The 18,861-nt window shown below is 38.0% G+C and overlaps 1 protein-coding gene across 8 annotated transcripts in view; it reads left to right on the plus strand.

Annotated features, from left to right (window-relative positions):
• The window catches only part of mllt10 (MLLT10 histone lysine methyltransferase DOT1L cofactor), a 281,282-nt gene that overhangs the window by 237,017 nt on the left and 25,404 nt on the right, over nucleotides 1-18,861 (plus strand). For 6 of the 8 annotated variants that reach the window (XM_073054633.1, XM_073054638.1, XM_073054635.1 and 3 more), the window contains 5 exons: nucleotides 4,835-4,989; nucleotides 9,425-9,616; nucleotides 9,752-9,840; nucleotides 10,965-11,296; nucleotides 17,162-17,255. In XM_073054633.1, the coding sequence (XP_072910734.1) occupies nucleotides 4,835-4,989; nucleotides 9,425-9,616; nucleotides 9,752-9,840; nucleotides 10,965-11,296; nucleotides 17,162-17,255 (862 nt within the window). The remainder of the gene's footprint in view (nucleotides 1-4,834; nucleotides 4,990-9,424; nucleotides 9,617-9,751; nucleotides 9,841-10,964; nucleotides 11,297-17,161; nucleotides 17,256-18,861) is intronic. The other 2 variants (XM_073054634.1, XM_073054636.1) reach the window with 1 other exon arrangement.

Below are 18,861 nucleotides of genomic sequence, written 5' to 3' on the forward strand. Positions count from 1 at the left end.
AATGCTGTTGTATGACCCTTCGCACTTCCTGCTTTTTCATTGCTGGCTTCACCGCTGTGAGGTCTAATGCCTGCGCCAAATTTACCAACTCTGATTTTGTAGCCTTCCCTAGCGCCTCTACCGTCGGATTTCTCCTAAATTCCTCCACATCCATCTTTGCTGGTTTCCCGTCTGGCTACCTGCGTAACCAGATTTAAGTTTGGACTTACAGCCCGATTCACTGACCCTCCCGTTTGGTTTCAAATCCGGGACGAGAACCCCACTTGTTACGAAAAACCCCGTAACCAGGTAACTTACCAGCAAAGATAGATGGATCAGCTGAGTCGGATGCTACTATTTTCAACCGTTTTATTCAACAAGGGCACAAACGTATGGTTAATACAAAACATTCAGATCATCAAAACTCAATCTAAAACACTGGTGTAATAATAATCATTCAAAACACAAGCTCGATCGTCGTCTAGGGGTAATGTAGATTTTATATCGTTCACTGGATATCTAAAAGTCTTTTAGATCACGGCAGTTTCACTTAGTTGCCGGCGGAAGTGTCGCGTTGGTGCACTTTTAGTTAGAAAGACAGAGAACATGAAGCATTTACCCGACAGGTTTTCCAACCTGTAGGAGGTAGTCGGAAGTCTCGTTGGGGGAATGGACTCTCATCTGTGGCTTCCCCTGTAGCTAGGCCGTCTTCCGTGGTGAAGTCGCCAATCCCAGGCAAGGGAAGGACGCACACGAACCCCACCACCGGCTGTAGCTATTAAAACGCTGTCGCAGGATTTCTAGCGTTTCTCCTTCGTGTGTTTCCTTGGTGCATCTGAGGGTCCTCCCCTCAGACCCGCCTTTATACTTCTTCACAGGATCGCAGGTGTCAATCAAGTTGCAGGTAATGCGATCTCTCTCTCTCAACCAGCCCACTTTGCCCGAGGGCTTTTCAGGTGGTCTCCATGAGACAATAGTCAAAGTCACTTTTATTCTGCTTCTTGGGAGAACGTGGTCTTTCGCACGTCTCTCTCTCTTGGGTCAGTTGACCCCCCTTAACTAGAGTTCTTGCGATTTTCACAAAGGAGGGGGCCAACGGCATAACAGTACCAAAAGCTCTCTTTACGACCCTATCCACTTGTGATGCCATTTTTAGGGAATTATGTATCTGTACTCCCAGATCCCTCTGTTCTACTGCACTCCTCAGTGTCCTACCATTTACCTTGTATGTTCTACCTTGGTTTGACCCTCCGAAGTGCAATACCTCACACTTGTCCGCATTAAACTCCATCTGCCATTTTTCAGCCCATTTCTCCAACTGGTCCAAATCCCTCTGCAAGCTTTGAAAACCTTCCTCACTGTCCACTACACCTCCAATATTTGTATCATCAGCAAATTTGCTGATCCAATTTGCCACATTATCATCCAGATCATTGATATAGATGACAAATAACAATGGACCCAGCACTGATCCCTGTGGCACACCACTAGTCACAGGCCTCCACTCGGAGTAGCAATCCTCCACTACCACTCTCTGGCTTCTTCCATTGAGCCAATGTCTAATCCAATTTACTACCTCTCCATGTATACCTAGTGACTGAATCTTTCTAACTAACCTCCCATGCGGGACCTTGTCAAAGGCCTTGGTATGGGAGTCCCAATCAATGTGTGGAAAATTAAAATCCCCTACAATCACAACTTTCTGTCTCCTGCAGTTGTCTGTTACCTCTCTGCAGATTTGTTCCTCCAGTTCTCGCTGACTATTGGGTAGTCTATAATACAACTCTATAATACCTTTCCTGTTTCTCAGCTCCACCCATATGGCCTCAGTAGATAAGCCCTCTAAACTGTCCTGCCGAAGCACTGCTGTAATATTTTCCCTGACAAGCAAAGCCACCCCCCCCCCACCCTTCATCCCTCTGCCTCTATCACGTCTGAAACATCAAAATGCCATTACACAATCCTGTAATTTCTTTATTTATACTGTTCATTACAACGCAAGTACTTTAGGCAGGCCTGTAAAATGTCTCAGCACTGCTTTTTGCCCCTTGCTGCTGACTTAAATTCCATACTATGATCTAGATGCTGAAATCTTTTAACCAGCAAATTGATGTCATCCCTTAATAATAGCAGTACTACTGCTTATTTTCCTTTTTCCTGTTCTTCTTAACTGTTGAATACCCTGATGTTTAACTCTTACCTTTGTTACCCATAGTAACTTGTGTAATGACAATTAGATCATATACATTTAAGATTCTGCTATTAATTTCTCCACTTATTATGGATGCATTTAGATATAATGCCTTTAAATTTGGCTTTGTAACAGGTTTTCATATTCTAACCCTATATGTTGATTGCCTTTGTTCTCACTGCCAATTTACTTTGGTTACTACATTTCTATCTTCCATTTACTGTTTTTGTGTCTTTTTCTCCCGATTCTCCTCTCAGGTTCCTAGTTTCATGCCAAGTTAGTGAAAACTACCCCCAAAACAGCAAGCAAATGTCTCATTTTAATGGCCCGAAGTGTTTGGAGATGTAATCCGTCTGACTTGTGCAGGGCCCACTTGCTCCAGAAACTGTCCTTAAGTCTCAGCAGCAAAATGGTGCCATCATTAGAGCTGCTGACACACAGCACTGGAGACCCATGTTCAGTCATGACCTTGAATGTTGTCTCTGTGGAGTTTGTATGTTCTCCCTGTGACAACATATGTTTCTTGCAGATATTCACAGCTTCCTCCCATGTCCCAAGGACATAATGGTTGGTTGGTTAATAGGCCTCTGTAAATAGGTGAGTGGTAGAATCTGTAGGAGTTGATAAGAATATGTGAAGAATTTTTAAAAATGGGGAAAAATAGGATGAATGTGAATGGGTAGTCATTATAGACCTGGTGTACTAAAGGGACTGTTTCTGTGCTATATTTCATGACTAAACCTAAGCTCTCCTGTCTGTATCATCTCTCCAGTCACATGTTCATTTGTTTATCTTATTTCTGTATTTGTCAGCACATATCAGTGGCAATAATTGTTGTCATTGAAGATGGGCTTTTAACCTTTTTTTCTGTCTTTAAAAGTATGCTTCTCTTTTGCCCATAGTTAGTACCAAATTGTGGACTGCAAATTATAATTCTTTACTCTCTCCCATCAGGATGTTTTGTAACCATTAAGTGATATCTTTGACTTGGCAACAAGAAGGAAACATGACATCATTGAGTCACAGAGCACCTGCCTTTGCTGTAACTGTTGAGTCAGTTCTCTTTTACTGACTTGCTCATCTTTCTCCCCTCCTGTGAAGCTAAGCCATCTTCTCCCAGGTGTGGCTTCACTCCCCTAAAGAACCATCACCATTATCCCAAAGAGAACGTCTATGATTGAGCAATGTTGACTTGAGATACTTGCTTTCTCAGGACTACCTATTTGGTCATTCTAGTCTCTCCGACAATTTCTCATTTTCTCTCTTTCTGCAAACACTTAAACTGTGGTACCTCCCTAAGGATGTTATACAAAAACAAAATGCTGGAGGAACTCGGCTGGTCAGGCAGCATGTTTGGAAGGTAATGGACATTCAGTGTTTTGGGTTGAGATCTTTCATTTGGACATCATGTTCAGATGAACGGTCTCAATCGGAAACCTCTCTGCTTCGTATTGCAGCATATTCCAGCATTCTTGTATTTCCATGAAGTCCTTACTTTGCATATCTGCTACAATAGCAGCGGCTGGCACTCCAGCTCCAAATGCCTGGAGCACAAACTGATGCTGCTGGAAATACTTCCTGCCTATGTGGTTGTCTCAGTCAATAAGAGAGTCCTTCGCTTCTCGTGACAGGATACACGTTTCAACCAGCTGAGCTGCCCTGTCATCCTTCACCTTGACGTGTAACTTGACTGCTAGAAAATATTTTCAACTACCTGCCTCACACCAAAATTTTGAACTGAGGCAACACACTTCCAAATCATGTTCAGACATTCTCACCAACCCCATTTGTATCGCTATCACCCAAGTTCATACTCAGAGAACCACTGTGTCCCAACTACAATGTGCTTCAGGGTGATATAATTTTATACATTCGAGCACCACCAGCTGAATTATCTGAGTTAGTTAAGTGGTAACGGATAATAATATGCTTCCCAAATTGTTAAATGATGGAATCTTAAAAATACACTAACTGGATATAGCTAATACAAAAATCATATGACACTAAAAACATTTGATATAAAATCATAGGCCAAGAGTTCACGTTTAATTCACTATAGAGCCTAGTGACCGAAATAAATCACCAAAGGTCCGAGTAGAATCTGAAGTGCATCAACAAATAAGTTTTGAATATTTAAAACTAAAATATCATGGAATAAAAAAAAACTATGAATGCTGAAAATATCTAGCACAGCAGCCTGTGGAAATACACAAAGTTAACTTTTCAGATCTATGACCTTTCAAAAAGATGAGCACATTTGATAGAATTTGCTCAGTGGATTTAAGTTAACTACATTCTGCCTTTCTGGTTGGATGCAAAACATGTCAAGGTATTATCTTGAAAATTAGTGTGGATGTTATTAGCATTTTACTGGTCAATAACATACCTCAACTAACATCAGTAAATAAATTGAACTGTTTTTTTTATATTGCTGCTTGTGGAAGTTTGCTGTGTGTAAATTGCTGCCATATTTTGTACATTTACAATATTGACTAATTTCAGAAAGTCTTCTTTGGGACATACTGAAATGCTTAAAAACTTAAGAAAATGCTTATTTTTAATTTCAATGCTTCCAATTTAATTTTTAATTATATATTTGCTAGTATTGTTCAGACTAATCATATTACTTTTCTTGTAATCTGGAAATCATAACCTTTCAAACAGATCTCCCTTGAGTGGCTTACAAATTCGTTACGATCAGTCAAGTAACAGTGTCTTAGAGAACTTGCCTCCAGTTGCATCCAGCATAGAACAGCTATTAGAAAGACAGTGGAGTGAAGGACAACAGTTTCTTTTTGAACAGGGTGGTCCAAGTGAAGGTATGTATTTATAAATGCCTTCTTTGTTCAGTAATGTTATTTCTCACAAAGAAAATCTATTTGTATTTCTATGTTAAAGAGACATGTTTTATTCTCCTTGCATTGCCATTTTTTTCATAATTTGAACAATATTCCACATATATCTTTAAAAGCTGAATATATCATATTTGTGGCAGTATTCTTCAAGGACCACCACCAACACACCTAATAGCTACTTCATGTGGTAGTTTTATTTTGAAATCTGTTGCTTTTTGCAAGCAGCACACACAAAATGCTGAAGGAACTTAGCAGATCAAGCAACATTTATGAAGGGGAATGAACAGATGTAATTCTGAGAAGTCGACTGTTCATTTCCTTTCATAGATGCTGCCTGACCTACATAGAACATAGAACAATACAGCACAGTACAAGCCCTTCGGCCCACAATATTGTGCCGACCCTTAAACCCTGCCTCCCATATAACCCTTCACCTTAAATTCCTCCATATACCTGTCTAGTAGTCTCTTAAATTCTCTAGTGTATCTGCCTCCACCACTGACTCAGGCAATGCATTCCACGCACCAACCACTCTCTGAGTAAAAAAACCTTCTTCTAATATCCCCCTTGAACTTTCCACCCCTTACCTTAAAGCCATGTCCTTTTGTATTGAGCAGTGGTGCCCTGGAGAAGAGGCGCTGGCTATCCTCTCTATCTATTCCTCTTAATATCTTGTATACCTCTATCATGTCTCCTCTCATTCTCCTCTCCAGAGAGTAAAGCCCTAGATCCCTTAATCTCTGATCATAATGCATACTCTCTAAACCAGGCAGCATCCTGGTAAATCTCTGTACCCTTTCCAATGCTTCCACATCCTTCCTATAGTGAGGCGACCAGAACTGGACACAGTACTCCAAGTGTGGCCTACCAGAGTTTTATAGAGCTGCATCATTACCCCGCGACTCTTAAACTCTATCCCTCGACTTATGAAAGCTAGCACTCCATAAGCTTTCTTAGCTACCCTATCTACCTGTGAGGCAACTTTCAGGGATCTGTGGACATATACCCCCAGATCCCTCTGCTCCTTCACACTTCCAAGTAACCTGCCATTTACTTTGTACTCTGCCAAAGTTTTGAAATGCTGAGTTCCTCCAGTATTTTGTGTGTGTTGTTCAAGATTTCCAGCATCTGCAAAATCTCTTGTGTCTTCACTGTTTCCATGGTTTGTTAAAGCATCTGACTTCACCAGTAGAGTATTACAGTTTTCACGGATAATGCTCAAAGCATGCCTTGACTGAGATGTATTTGGAGCTTTCTACCTACAGCATTGAATTATTTTTTCGAAATAATTGAAATCCATCTGAGATTTTAAAGTTATATCTTTTCATTTAATAGAATGTGAATAAGGGAAACATAATGATCAACTATCTCGTGGTCTTTTCTGTTAGCCACATAATAACCCAAGTTAATTTGCTATTGTTTTGGGATTTTGGTAAAGTTCATCTATTTTAGCTCACCAGGGAAAACATTTTAGATTGTCTATCTCAATAGTGTGGTTACACTTAGTATTCCCTGACATCTTAGAAAAATTGTTAAAATTACTTCAAAGTGCACCTTGTCCATTCCTTGCTACAGCTTTAAAAATTGCATTGACATAAAGGAAATCAATGTAATGGATCTCGCTAAATCATTGTTGACAGACTCCTCAGAACTGAACAGCAAACATAATTTCTTCGATGAATACAAAACTTTACCTGATTTTACTTGAAAATTCCTACCTAAATTGATAATTTTTCATCTTTAAATTGATGGTTGCTTATTTAAAGATTTTGAGTCATGAGAGAACTTCCAGAGATTTCAATTTGCTTTTATTTGTTCTGCTATCAAAATACATATGATCTAAATAAAAAAGCTAAAAACAGTGCTACATAATTACTAAATAAGGTGTATAAATTTACCACCATTCATTTTTCTCTTGGTATATATTTCTTTATTTTTTTAATTTTACCTATTTTTGTTTTAAATTGCAGCATATAGGAAGTTTTTAAAATGATAGAACATAGATGAATTTATATTTAATAAAACAATTTGTGTTCAGAAAAATATTTAGATAAATCTGCAACATACCAATATGATTACAATGCTCTACAATTACTACTATGATTAAAATAAGTTGATTCACATAACCCTAGTTTTTTGGGAGTGATGATTTTATTGTTCACAGTGAAATCTTTTAATGCATTTGTACACTGTTATCTAATATTCTGTTTTTGAACATTAATTTAATTTTTCTTTCCAAGTAAATAATCAGTTCCCTTTTGAAAAAAGTGTAGTCATGATTAGTTGTATTGTAAAGTATTTCATATTGTAACAATTCTGTAAAGTAAAGGGGTGTCAAACATTTTTAATTTACTTGGATGATTATGCTGACACAGTATTTGCTAACAATTCACCAACCAAAGGAAGCAATCTGGGATTATTTACTTCCCTCCTCAGAATCAGAATCAGGTTTAATATCACAGGCATATGTTATGAAATTTGTTGTCTTTGTGGCAGTAATACAATGAAATACATAATGATAGAAAAAACTGAATCACAGATATATATATTTAAATAGTTAAATAAGTAGTGCAAAAACAGAAATGAAAAAGTAGTGGGATGAGTTCAATGTCCATTCAGAAATCGGATGACAGGGGAAGAAGCAGTTCCTAAAATGTTGAGTGTGTGCCTTCAGGCCCCTATATCTCCTTCCTGATTGTAGTCTTAAGAACAAGGCATGAACTAGATGATGGGTGACTCTCTTGGATACTATGGAGGCTAGTGCCCATAATGTAACTGACTAAGTTTACAACTCTCTGCAGCTTATTTTGATCCTGTGTCTCTCTCCCCACCTCCACACCAGATGGTGATGCAGCCAGTTAAAATGCTCTCCACAATACATTTGTAGAAGTTCATGAGTGTTTTGTGACATACCAAATCTCCCCAAACTCCAAATGAAATATTGTTGCCCCTGCTTTGCAGTTGTATCAAAATGTTGGATCCAAGTTAGATCCTCACAGAGGTTGACATCCAGGAACTTGAAATTGTTCACTCTTTCCACCTCTGATCCCTTTATGAGGATTGATGCATGTTCCCTCATCATACCCTTCCTGAAGTCCACAATTATTCCTTTGGACTTACTGACACTGGGTACAAGGTTGTTGCTCTGACACCACTCAACTAGCTAATATATTTCACTGCTGTATGCCCTCTTGTCACCATCTGAAATTTTGTCAACAATAGTTGTATCGTCAGCAAATTTATAGATGGCATTTGAACTGTACTCCCGACAGTCTCCCTTTTAAAACTTTCCATAATCTTACATTCTTTATTTCATCACCTAATCTTATCAGTTCCAATTAAAAGCTTCAGTTTTTTTCAGGGACACTTCCTCGGTAGTTATTTCCTGATGCATCTCTAATATATCCTACCATATCTCTGATCTCTTTGTTTAACGAGTGCCCAAGAAGCATACAAATTTCCAATGATATGGACAAATTTAACGTCAATCCTTTGTTCTGAAATTCAGTACTTTGTAAAATATAATGAGAACTAAGTGAAAAAGGATCTAGTGCTTTCCTGGTTTATATGATGAATCAACTTGGGCTTCCAGCCAGGTATAGATACCGATTTTAATTGGCATTTCGATGACAAGCACTGCATCTTCATCAGGGATGCCTGGGCATGTCTAGTTCAGTGGTATGTGTAACCCTGTCGTCCTTCCGTCCTGTTTGGTTAGTCCCTATTTAATCAGGTTTCCGCTATCCCACTTTCTTTATAATCGAATTCCAGTGGAAATTGCATAGTGGAAACCCACATCAAGGAGCACAGATGGTGTATGGTTAAATCGGCAGTAGCAGAACATTGCATTCGCAATGACCATAGGATTGCCTTCGACGGCACAAAACTACTGTGCTGTGCGAATGGCTTTTGGGACCGCCTGGTGAAAGAAGCCATTGAAATAAAATGAGAGAAAGGGACTTTAACACCAATGAAGGTCTTGCTCCAAGGAAGAACTGGATTGGATGCGGACTGACTAATCAGAGCGATGGATGGTGGTGGTATATATATCACTGGACTAGACATGGCCACACTTCAATCCTGATGAAGATGGCAGAGTTTGTCATCGAAGCATCAGTTAAAGTGGAGACCTGTATCTGGCTGGAAGCCTGGAGAAGAGTTTATTTGTTATAAAGAGAACTTACTTTTCAGCCTGCATATCCACCTACTTTTCTCTTATTTTTCCTATGCTTTAAAGAATTTTTCAGCTACTTCTATCCATCCAATTTCCATGAAATATGCAACTTTCTGTTGGCATGGAATTAATTTTTCTTTCATTTACTTTACTATTTGAAGTTTGTGATATTGGTGAGATGAATTTGATTCTGTTATTCACAATGATTAACTTTTGTCTTGCAAGTAGTTATGGGAATGTTGAAATCTCTACATCAACTTCAAGTTGAGAATCGGCAGCTGGAGGAACAAATCAAGAGTTTGACAGCTAAGAAGGAACGCCTCCAACTTCTAAATGCTCAGCTCTCGGTACCTTTTCCAGTTGTGAGTTCGAATGCAAGTTTAACAACCCAAGTTCACCCATTCACAGTACAAGCTGGTTAGTGATATTCTGCTTTGCATGCTGGTATTGTTTTAACTAGTTCAAAATATTTTGAATTGAACTGATTTGAGTAGTGTTGTTTGAAATTTTAAATGTTATTTTGGTGTTCATTTTTGCTGTGTTCTCTTGTAGTCCACAGCACAACATCCTTGAACAGTAGCAAGGGTCCACATCTGAGCAACAGCTTTCTACCTGAAAGCTCACATGCAATGTCAAACCAGGTATGTATTTATTTATGAATTTTGCATAGTATTTGTGAATTATTTTATTATTTATGTCAGTCTCTGAATACTGTGTATTTTTGTTAATATCCATCTTAAGAGTAGGATGTCATCAATTATGTGCTTCATGTGTAAATGATGTCCCACATTTCCTCTGATTTCTACCCTAAAATGTTTACCTTAATATCTAAACATTGAATACAAAATTGAGATAGTCATTTCAACAATGCAACCACTTTCAGTAATAGAATAACTCTCTCTATGCATCTATTTTTTCACTAATATCATCAGTTATTTTCAACATTCCACTGCTAAAAATAAAAACTTTTTTGTTACATATTCTATTTCTCCATTATCCTCCTTGTATCAATCACAAATACAACTCCTCCCAACTGTAGCCTGCTCGCTCGATGACAATCATCAATCCCTGCATTACTACAGATTTCGGTCCTCTGTCCCAACTGCTTCCATTATCATTCACAATGCCAATCACTGAGATCTTACAGACATCTTGCTGAAAAGACTGAATGCCTTATTCCTATCTGCACTGATTTCAATTACAAACAACAGAAAATCTGTAGATACTGGAAATCTAAGGAACACAGACAAAATACTGGAGGATCTCAGCAGGGCAGGCAGCATCTATGGAAAAGAGTACAGCCAACAGTCCTTCACTTTTGAATAGTCAGTATCCTATTATTCATAAATACTACTCTTCCAAAATGTGATCAGTATCATCAAACATGATTGAAAACAACGGTTGGACCCTGAGAATGAATTCTGCAACAAATTCAGCTTTCTCATAAGTATATTATGGGCCTCATCCATTATTCTTACTTGCATTTCAATCCAGACTGCTTAATCCTCAAATTCTAGTCATCCATGTAGCAACTCTGCTACCTCCTGATCATAAGCAGAGCTTTTAGCCCTACTCTGGACTGACCCTCTCATCCCACTTTATTTTTTCAAAGTTTTTCTTCTTTCTATACTATTTTTCAATATACATTAGAATAACTTCTTTGAGTTTATGATACTGTATAAATGTTTATATCAGTTTATTTATTGTTATTATTAAGTTTATATTCAAATAAGCTCTTGGTTGAAGTCTGGCTTTCTCATTTTAGGACCGAACTTCCTGTGGACATAGTACTGGCAGTTCTTCTCTTGCCAGTCCAACCACTACTGGACAAAGTCCATCTCTACAAGGAGTTAACTGTATATCAAGAGCACTGGCTAGTGGCATGCAAACAATGGCCTCCACCATGCCTACAGTGTCTTCAGTTGGTGGGTTGATGGGAACTTTACCAGGAAACCAGCTGGGAGTCAATGGATTTGTTGGTACTTTGAATGGAGTTGTACAGACTCCAGTGTCAATATCACAAAACCCAAGTCCACTGTCGCATGCAACTGTGCCACCAAATGTAACTTTTCCAATATCTACCAATATAACCAACAGGTAACATCTTTAATGTGTTTTTTATATGACCTTTACAAAGTTGCAATAATAGCAGAAAATACTGGAAATATTCAGCAGGTCAGGCAGTCTTCATGAAAAGAGAAGGAAAGTTGGTGGTGGTGCTTGATGGCCTTCAGAACTAGAACTACCATAAAACTTCTTCAAATCTGGCTTGCTCAGGACTTTGGTGCCAGACTAGCACGTTTTCTGGAATATTGCATGTTATTCCAAACACTTTTGAATTGCTTTGTTTTAATGAAGTAACCCCATAGTACAATAATTTTTTCAGCAAACCCAGCAAGTTTATAGGGAGTCTGGGAATGGGATTCTGGTGAATCCCAAAGAAGCATGGAAATGAGTCCCTGTTTAGTTTCAAGGGAGAACAGGAGGTAAGACCAGGTGAGTTTAACTGGAGTATGGGAAGCAGGATCCCAATGAGTTTAAAAGGTGTGTGGGAACTGGAGCTCCAGTGTACTTCAAAGGAACTTGGGAACCAGGGCCCTAAGTATCAAAACTTAGGGAATTCTGAACAATGAGAGAATGGATTATTGGAGTTTCGGTTCCAATAAAAAAATGAGTAATCTGAAGCACTAACACACACGCAGTCTGACCTACTGAATATTGCCACTAAATTTTTATTTCAGATTTTTGGCATCTGATTGGTAGCTTTTCATTTTTCAGTTAATCTGGTCAGTCTTATGAATTTTCTCTATTCTCTCAATTTTTCTTGGTAATGGAATGTGTTGAAGCAATTTGGCCTGTCAAATCAATGCATTCTCATGCATTTCCATCAGTTCTATTCCCCAGTTTATTTCTTGAATAACTTGTTTTCTATAACCCATTTACTCAAAGGAAACTAAACAATCCCTTATCAATAAGATTTCCGTGAACAAAAAAAAACACTTAAAAAACACTTACTAGGTTATGTATATACACAGTAAATGATCTCCAGTCCTTCTGCACATTAGAAATATAGACACATCAGAAGAGAGATTAAATGCAGATTTAAAATTTACAACATTTAAAATGTATATGAAGAAGTATTTGGATAGGAATGCTATACAGGAATATGGGCCTAAGTAAGTAAATAACTGGGATTAGCATAGATAGGTATAATGGTCTGAGAGGGCCAGTTTTTGTACTTACTATTTTTAAACATGGCAACCTTGAAACATCATCCTCTATAAATATAACTGGGGTGCCTCACAACTTTTAAGTTGATTATACTATAGGACTGAAGGTAATATTATGGAGGTTTTGCAGAAACTATAGACCCTGATAGGAATAACGTGAGTAATCATTTATAAATTTTCTTGTAAGTTGATTGTATCAGTAACCAAGTAGTAATTTTCCTTAACAATTTCCTTAAGTCCACAACAATCCTGGTTAATGGTCATTCTCTGCTGGCAAGAAGTTAAGGACTTGTGGCTGCCCCAGTAGCTATTTTGGGGGTAACTGGATGTCCTGATGAGTGGGAATTTGTGTCCTGAATCAACTTATGTGATATATGAAGATTGAAGTGGCACTGATAGGATAATCTCCTAACTCTCCATCTTTCCACCTCCAGATGTAAAATTAAGCAAGTTAATAGAACCCTGGTTATAGATGCCTGGTCTCTACAGTCTTCATTCAGTGAAGTGGCCCATCTCCATTACAGCAGGGTCATAAATAAGCCTGCTTCCACAGAAATAAGGCAACTTTCCATTTGCCATATTACAGCTTGTGTAGGAAAGCAGCCTGCCTTGCAAAAAATCCCATATCTCCTTTCGAACCATAAGATAGATGCTCATGAGTGGCACTCTTAGGTTCATTGCAAATATCAGTCTATTCATGAATGGCACCTCATTTTGCTAAGAATCCAGCAGATTGTATGAAAGTAGCTTTTCTCTGTCACTGCTCATAATGCTCCTGGTGGTGTGTGGTGCATCAGTGTTTCTAACAAGCCTTATCCTGCTATCATGTAATGGATACCAGGTGTCAAGTTACAACATGAAAAGTCTGTGTGTAGAAGTTTCTAATCATTATGTTGCCTCCATCTATGTCTCCGCAGTAGTTGTCACCTGCACCAAAGATGATTATCATCTATACTCAGCAAGCAAACAAATACATAGGACAGCCAGAGTCAAGGTCAAAGGCTCTGTATTCTTGACAATAAACTATGAGAGGGGCCCCTACATTGGTCATGTCATCTCTTGTATTTGGTGAAACAAACCTGACAGTTTGCAAACCATCTCCATGTGCATCTGTATCAGATTTCAGAAGTGGCAACGAAACCATCCTGTAGGACATTGTAGATGTATAGATGAGCTCTCCAATAAGCTCCCACTTTAACTTCCCTCTGACTTGTGCTAGATTGCAGCCCTCATGCCTAGTGTATCCTCTCCTGCCCTGATCTGTTGATTTCTCATGTGCTGATCGTTGAATTTGTGTCCTGCATTGTCCTGTACACTGAAGTACATCATTATCAGTCCTCTATTCTTCCTCTTTCTCCTCTGGGAATGTGGTCAACATGTACCCGTACCCTATATTATTGAAAGACAAAACAGAAAATAAGTTATTCTGTAAGCAGTGATTAAAATATTTTTATGATAATAGAGCACATAATAATAGTGCTTTCTAGATTGTATCAAAAGGGATGAAATGATCACAGTGAAACATTGTTAGTACTTGACAGATTAGATATTGCCTTCACTCATTAAATCGTTTGGGGCTTGATGGCTCCCCTACTGCTGAAGTTCATGATGTAGTCAATCATGCAAGCCCCTCCCCAATGGGCTGTACTGTACTATTTCTCACTGTCTTTGGCTCAACGGAGTTGATGAAAGACTGTCATTAAAGAATTTGTATTCATCACTTTAGAGACTTGACCATTGTGGGGGATGTAATCAGCGAGAATGTCAATAGTGGAGTGAGCATGGAATCTGTGGATGCAGTCACAAGTGGTGGTTAATTCCTGGAAGAATGAGTTGCCTTTTGAAGAATGATTGCTAAGTTTGGTTTCTTGCTCATCAAAGTGTTTAGCCTGGCCATATCTAGAGTTCCTTGCTGGAAAGAGTACCAACTGACCACTTCCTCATCATTTTCTTTTGCCAAACACATTCTCTTTCTTAGACTTTTATGCACATTTTCATTTGGCTGGAGTATTCCCGGACATATTCAATTTGTTACCTCTGCAGTCTGAAGTTCCCACTTGCCTCAAAACAGCATTTATTGTACTGGTATCTCAAGAAGAGCAAGGTGACCTGCCTTAGTGACTACCAGCTGGTAGCATTTACATCAACAGTAATGACAACGGTTGATTATGGCGCGAGTCAACATCTGCCTCAGAAATTACCTGGATTCACTCCAATTTGCATACTGTCAGAACAGGTCAACAGCAGATGTTATTTCTCTGTCTCTTTACTCTGTTAGACAACAAGTATTTGTTCATCAACTACAGCTCGGTATTCAACAGTCATCACATCCAAACTTATCAACGAGCTTCAAGATCTTCTGCACCTTCCTCTGCAACTGCGTACTCTACTTTCTTTAGCAGATCTCAATCAGTGAGGATTGGTAATAATATCTCCTCTTTGCCGACCATTGACACAGGTGTACCTCAAGGGTGCGTGCTTAGCCTTCTGCTCTACTGTGACTAAGAACAGCTCCAATGGCATCTTCAAATTTTCTAATGACACTACTGTTGTTGGACAATTCACAGGTGGTCATGAGTCAGCATACTGGAGTAGATAGGCCACCTGGTTGAGTGGTGCTGCAAAAACAACCTCTCATTTAACTTCAGCAAAATTTAAGAGCTGATTTTTGACTTCAGGAAGGGGAAGGAGGGCAAAGATGCACCTGTATACATTGGTGGAGAGTCAATAGCATTAAATTCATAATGCTAACATATTGGATAACCTGTTCTGGGAAAGCACATTGGTGCAATCACAAGGAAAGTATTCCAGTGTCTATACTTAGGAGGTTAAGAAAGTTGGGCTTCTCATCAAACAGTAACAAACCTATAGGTGTACTGTTGAAAGTATCTGGCCTCACTGCATCATGGTCTGGTGTGGCTGTTCAAATGCACAGCAATGTAAAAAGCTGCAGAGAGTAGTGGACTCTGCCCAACACATCATGGACACATCCCTCCCCACCATTGGTCATACCTATAGGAAATGTTGCTTCAAATAGGTAATGTCTGTTATCAAAAGTCCCCACCATCAGGACTATGCTACCTTTTCATAGCTATCATCAGGCAGGAGGTATAGAAACCCGAATTCTCATAACACCAGGTTCAAGAACACCTTTTTCCTTCAACCATTTTGTTCTTAAACCATCTGGCAAAACCCTAATCACTACAGTTTAGCAACATTATGACCACTTTGACTGTTTTGCTCTGAAATGAACTTATTTTTGTAATAATTGTTTTCTCATAAAAATTGTACTTAATTTATGTTCTTGTGAATGCTGCTTATTTGGTAGTATTTGCTTGTGATGCTGCTGCAAGTAAGTTTTTCATTGTACCTGTGCATACATGTACTTGTGCATATGACAAACTCAACTTGGACCACCAACCTGTTTGAACCTTCACTCTCCTCAGCCAATTGCATTCTATTATTTGAGACCTACACTGGCTCTCATTTCCCCAACTAGTTCAAAATCTTAATTCTGCTTTCACAAAACTTTTCAACAAACTCCTGACATTATAGTTGTCTGTACAACTATCTAATATCTATATTAAAAGGGGTTTCTCCCTTGGTAGTTTAGCATTTTTAATCCTATGATGTTTTATGAGATGAATCTACAGTATACAAAAAAAAGGTTCGCATTCCTTACTGAAGCCAGTAACCAGTTCCAGAAACCAGATCCTCAGCTTTCTCAATGGTTTTAAACTAATATCTGTTCTTCATATCTAGGCCATGTTATTTGTCTGTAGGGGGAGTATAACAGCCAATCTGTTTCGTGTTTTGAGATGAACATTCCAAAATGTTTATTTTGACAGAGCAAGTGGATTGGGAGATAAAAACTAATGGTTTATTTATTATACTTTACCAATGAATAAACTGTAAAATTAGAAGAAAAAAAATACTGGAAATACCAACTACCTAGTCTGCCTGTGTTGTCAAACTGCCAAACTTGTATTTTGAAAACAAACCTGTCTTTAGATTGGACACTTCTGGTGTTCCCCAATGTAACATGTTATTTCCACAAAAAAAAACTTCAAATCAATAGCTTTTTGTGGTGTGGAATCACATAGCAAGATCTATTTGTTTCAAGGACCATCAAAAAAGTCATTGTGGATTGGATGTATACAACTTGATTAGGATTTTACTATTATTTATTAAATATTGTAAAAGACAACGTAAATCTTTCAGATTTGCCAAAGAATCCAATCCAGATAACCACTTTACAAAGGCACGAGTTAAGAATTAGAACAAACAAAACCTGGATATTTAAAACACAAACGGAGAATTCTGGAAGTACAAGCAGGTCAAGCAGCATCTCAAAATAATCAATAGCAAGGGCTCCTGCTCAGAATGTAAACGTGAAAAAAACATTAAATAAGAATGTTCTGTAGAACTTCAGATACCCATATTGCCTTATTTTCTCAAATAAAAAGTGCCTAATTATGGGGCCCAAATTTTAACATTAAATTGTACAAAATTCAAATGCATTGTTACTTCACCTGGAAGGATGTTGAATTGAACAAAATCCTCAGAGGGCATGGTCCCTTCAAAATTCTAAAATGGTTAAGAATTTGCTGTTGCATCAAAGTTTTAAATTTTAAGCATCTTCTAATAAAAATAAGTGGTCTTTGTATTTCTATTTTAATGTGTGTGTCTTACATATAGTATTCTATATCTACAAAATATTTTTGTTTTATAGCATGCCAGGACTGAACTTACTTTCTGAGCAACAGAGACAATTGTTACTCCAACAACAACTTCAACAATTGTTACCATCCCAGCAACTTACTCCAGTAAGATTATTGTTTTATCACTTACAAAGTTCATGAGTAAAATGGCTTACTTGATTTATAGCTTGCTTTGTTACTTTTACATCATAAAAACATACAACACAAGGGGGAGCATTCAGCCAATTTGATCCATTCCAATCAAAGAGTTCCCCACTGAAACCCCTGTTAGCCCTGAATGCCACTGCTCTCTAAGTACACATCCAGTACTTGAATATAATGAAGGCATTGGCCTCTACAACCCAACGGACAAGGAGTTTGGCATTACTAATAGCATCTTGATTTCTCTTCTACTTATTTGACCAATTAGTAAAATCTATCCTCCACCTCACTTTCAGCATAAGGCTATCAAATCATCCATATTTAGTCCCTCTAGGCCTTTTTTAATTTTGTGTATATCAATTAAAACTCCCTTCTGTCTCATCTGTTCCAAAGAAAATAATCCAAGCCTGTTCAATCTTTCATGACAAGAGAGCAGTGTGGTTGGTACTTGTGTTGCAACACCAGCAGTCGGTGTACTAAACAATTGATTGAGAGTTATTTGTTCAAATTGCGTCATGGCAACTGATCAATTTATCAAATAAAACTGGAATTTTAAAAGAATAATATAAATTATGGTAAATATGGAATTGCTGTTTCATTGCATAACCCCATCTAGTTAATTAATGTCCTTCAAATAAAATCTGCATTTTCAGGCCTATGTGACTAAAATTTCACCAGTATGGTTAACTGCCACCTCAGTTCAATGGTAATTAGCAATGTCTAGCTCCCACAAAGACATAGAAATAAATTATTCCTCTGCACCTTCACTATATACATAATACTGAAGTTGCATTTAGATAATGTTGCCCACATTTAGCAAATACAAAGCCTCAATTAATAAAGCAAACATAACCAAAGCTCTTTCAGTGACCTTGTTGACCTGTCCTGTTATCCTTTAAGTCCCTGTGCATCTCCGTGTCTTTGAGTATCTGTATATGTATACACTTAGATTCTTTGATTCCTCCAGAGCTCTCCCTTGCTTTGTTCTATTACCAAATTGCTTTACCTCAGCCACTTTTGTTACAAACTGACTACATTTATATGTCTTAGCAGTTTAAAAGTTTCTTCTTTACTGTCAGTCACATGGTGATTTTTGTTTCATGTTCCTTACTTTTAAATTTAAATCAATATAAAACAGGTGTCCTTCAGTTAACAAAGACAATACGTTCCTAAATAACTCATTATTATGAAAAAATTCTGTTGCAGACAGTATAGTAAACATGTAACTTTGCAGGAGATACCAATTGCCATGATGACTAGGAAAAAGTCAGCTACTCAATCACCTCCCAGTAAAGATGCAATAAATCAAGAGCAATCTGTTCTTGTTTGGACAGGCTGAAACATACAAACTGAACCTTGCGAATTATTGGCTGTTCTTGCCAGACAGGTGCTGAGCAGGTTTCCCCCATTTTGAAGAGCTTGTTTACTTCAGATTCCTTCTATTAGCATGTTAACAATGATTGTTAAATCTTACTGCTTTTCATCGACCTGTGTTCTAAAAGACAGTTTCCAAATGTGTTCTTTACCATTTGTTGTAGTGAGCAGAACAGATGAAGAAACCCTTTATATC

Source organism: Hemitrygon akajei, chromosome 8, assembly GCF_048418815.1.
Source record: "Hemitrygon akajei chromosome 8, sHemAka1.3, whole genome shotgun sequence".
Taxonomy (NCBI): domain Eukaryota; kingdom Metazoa; phylum Chordata; class Chondrichthyes; order Myliobatiformes; family Dasyatidae; genus Hemitrygon; species Hemitrygon akajei.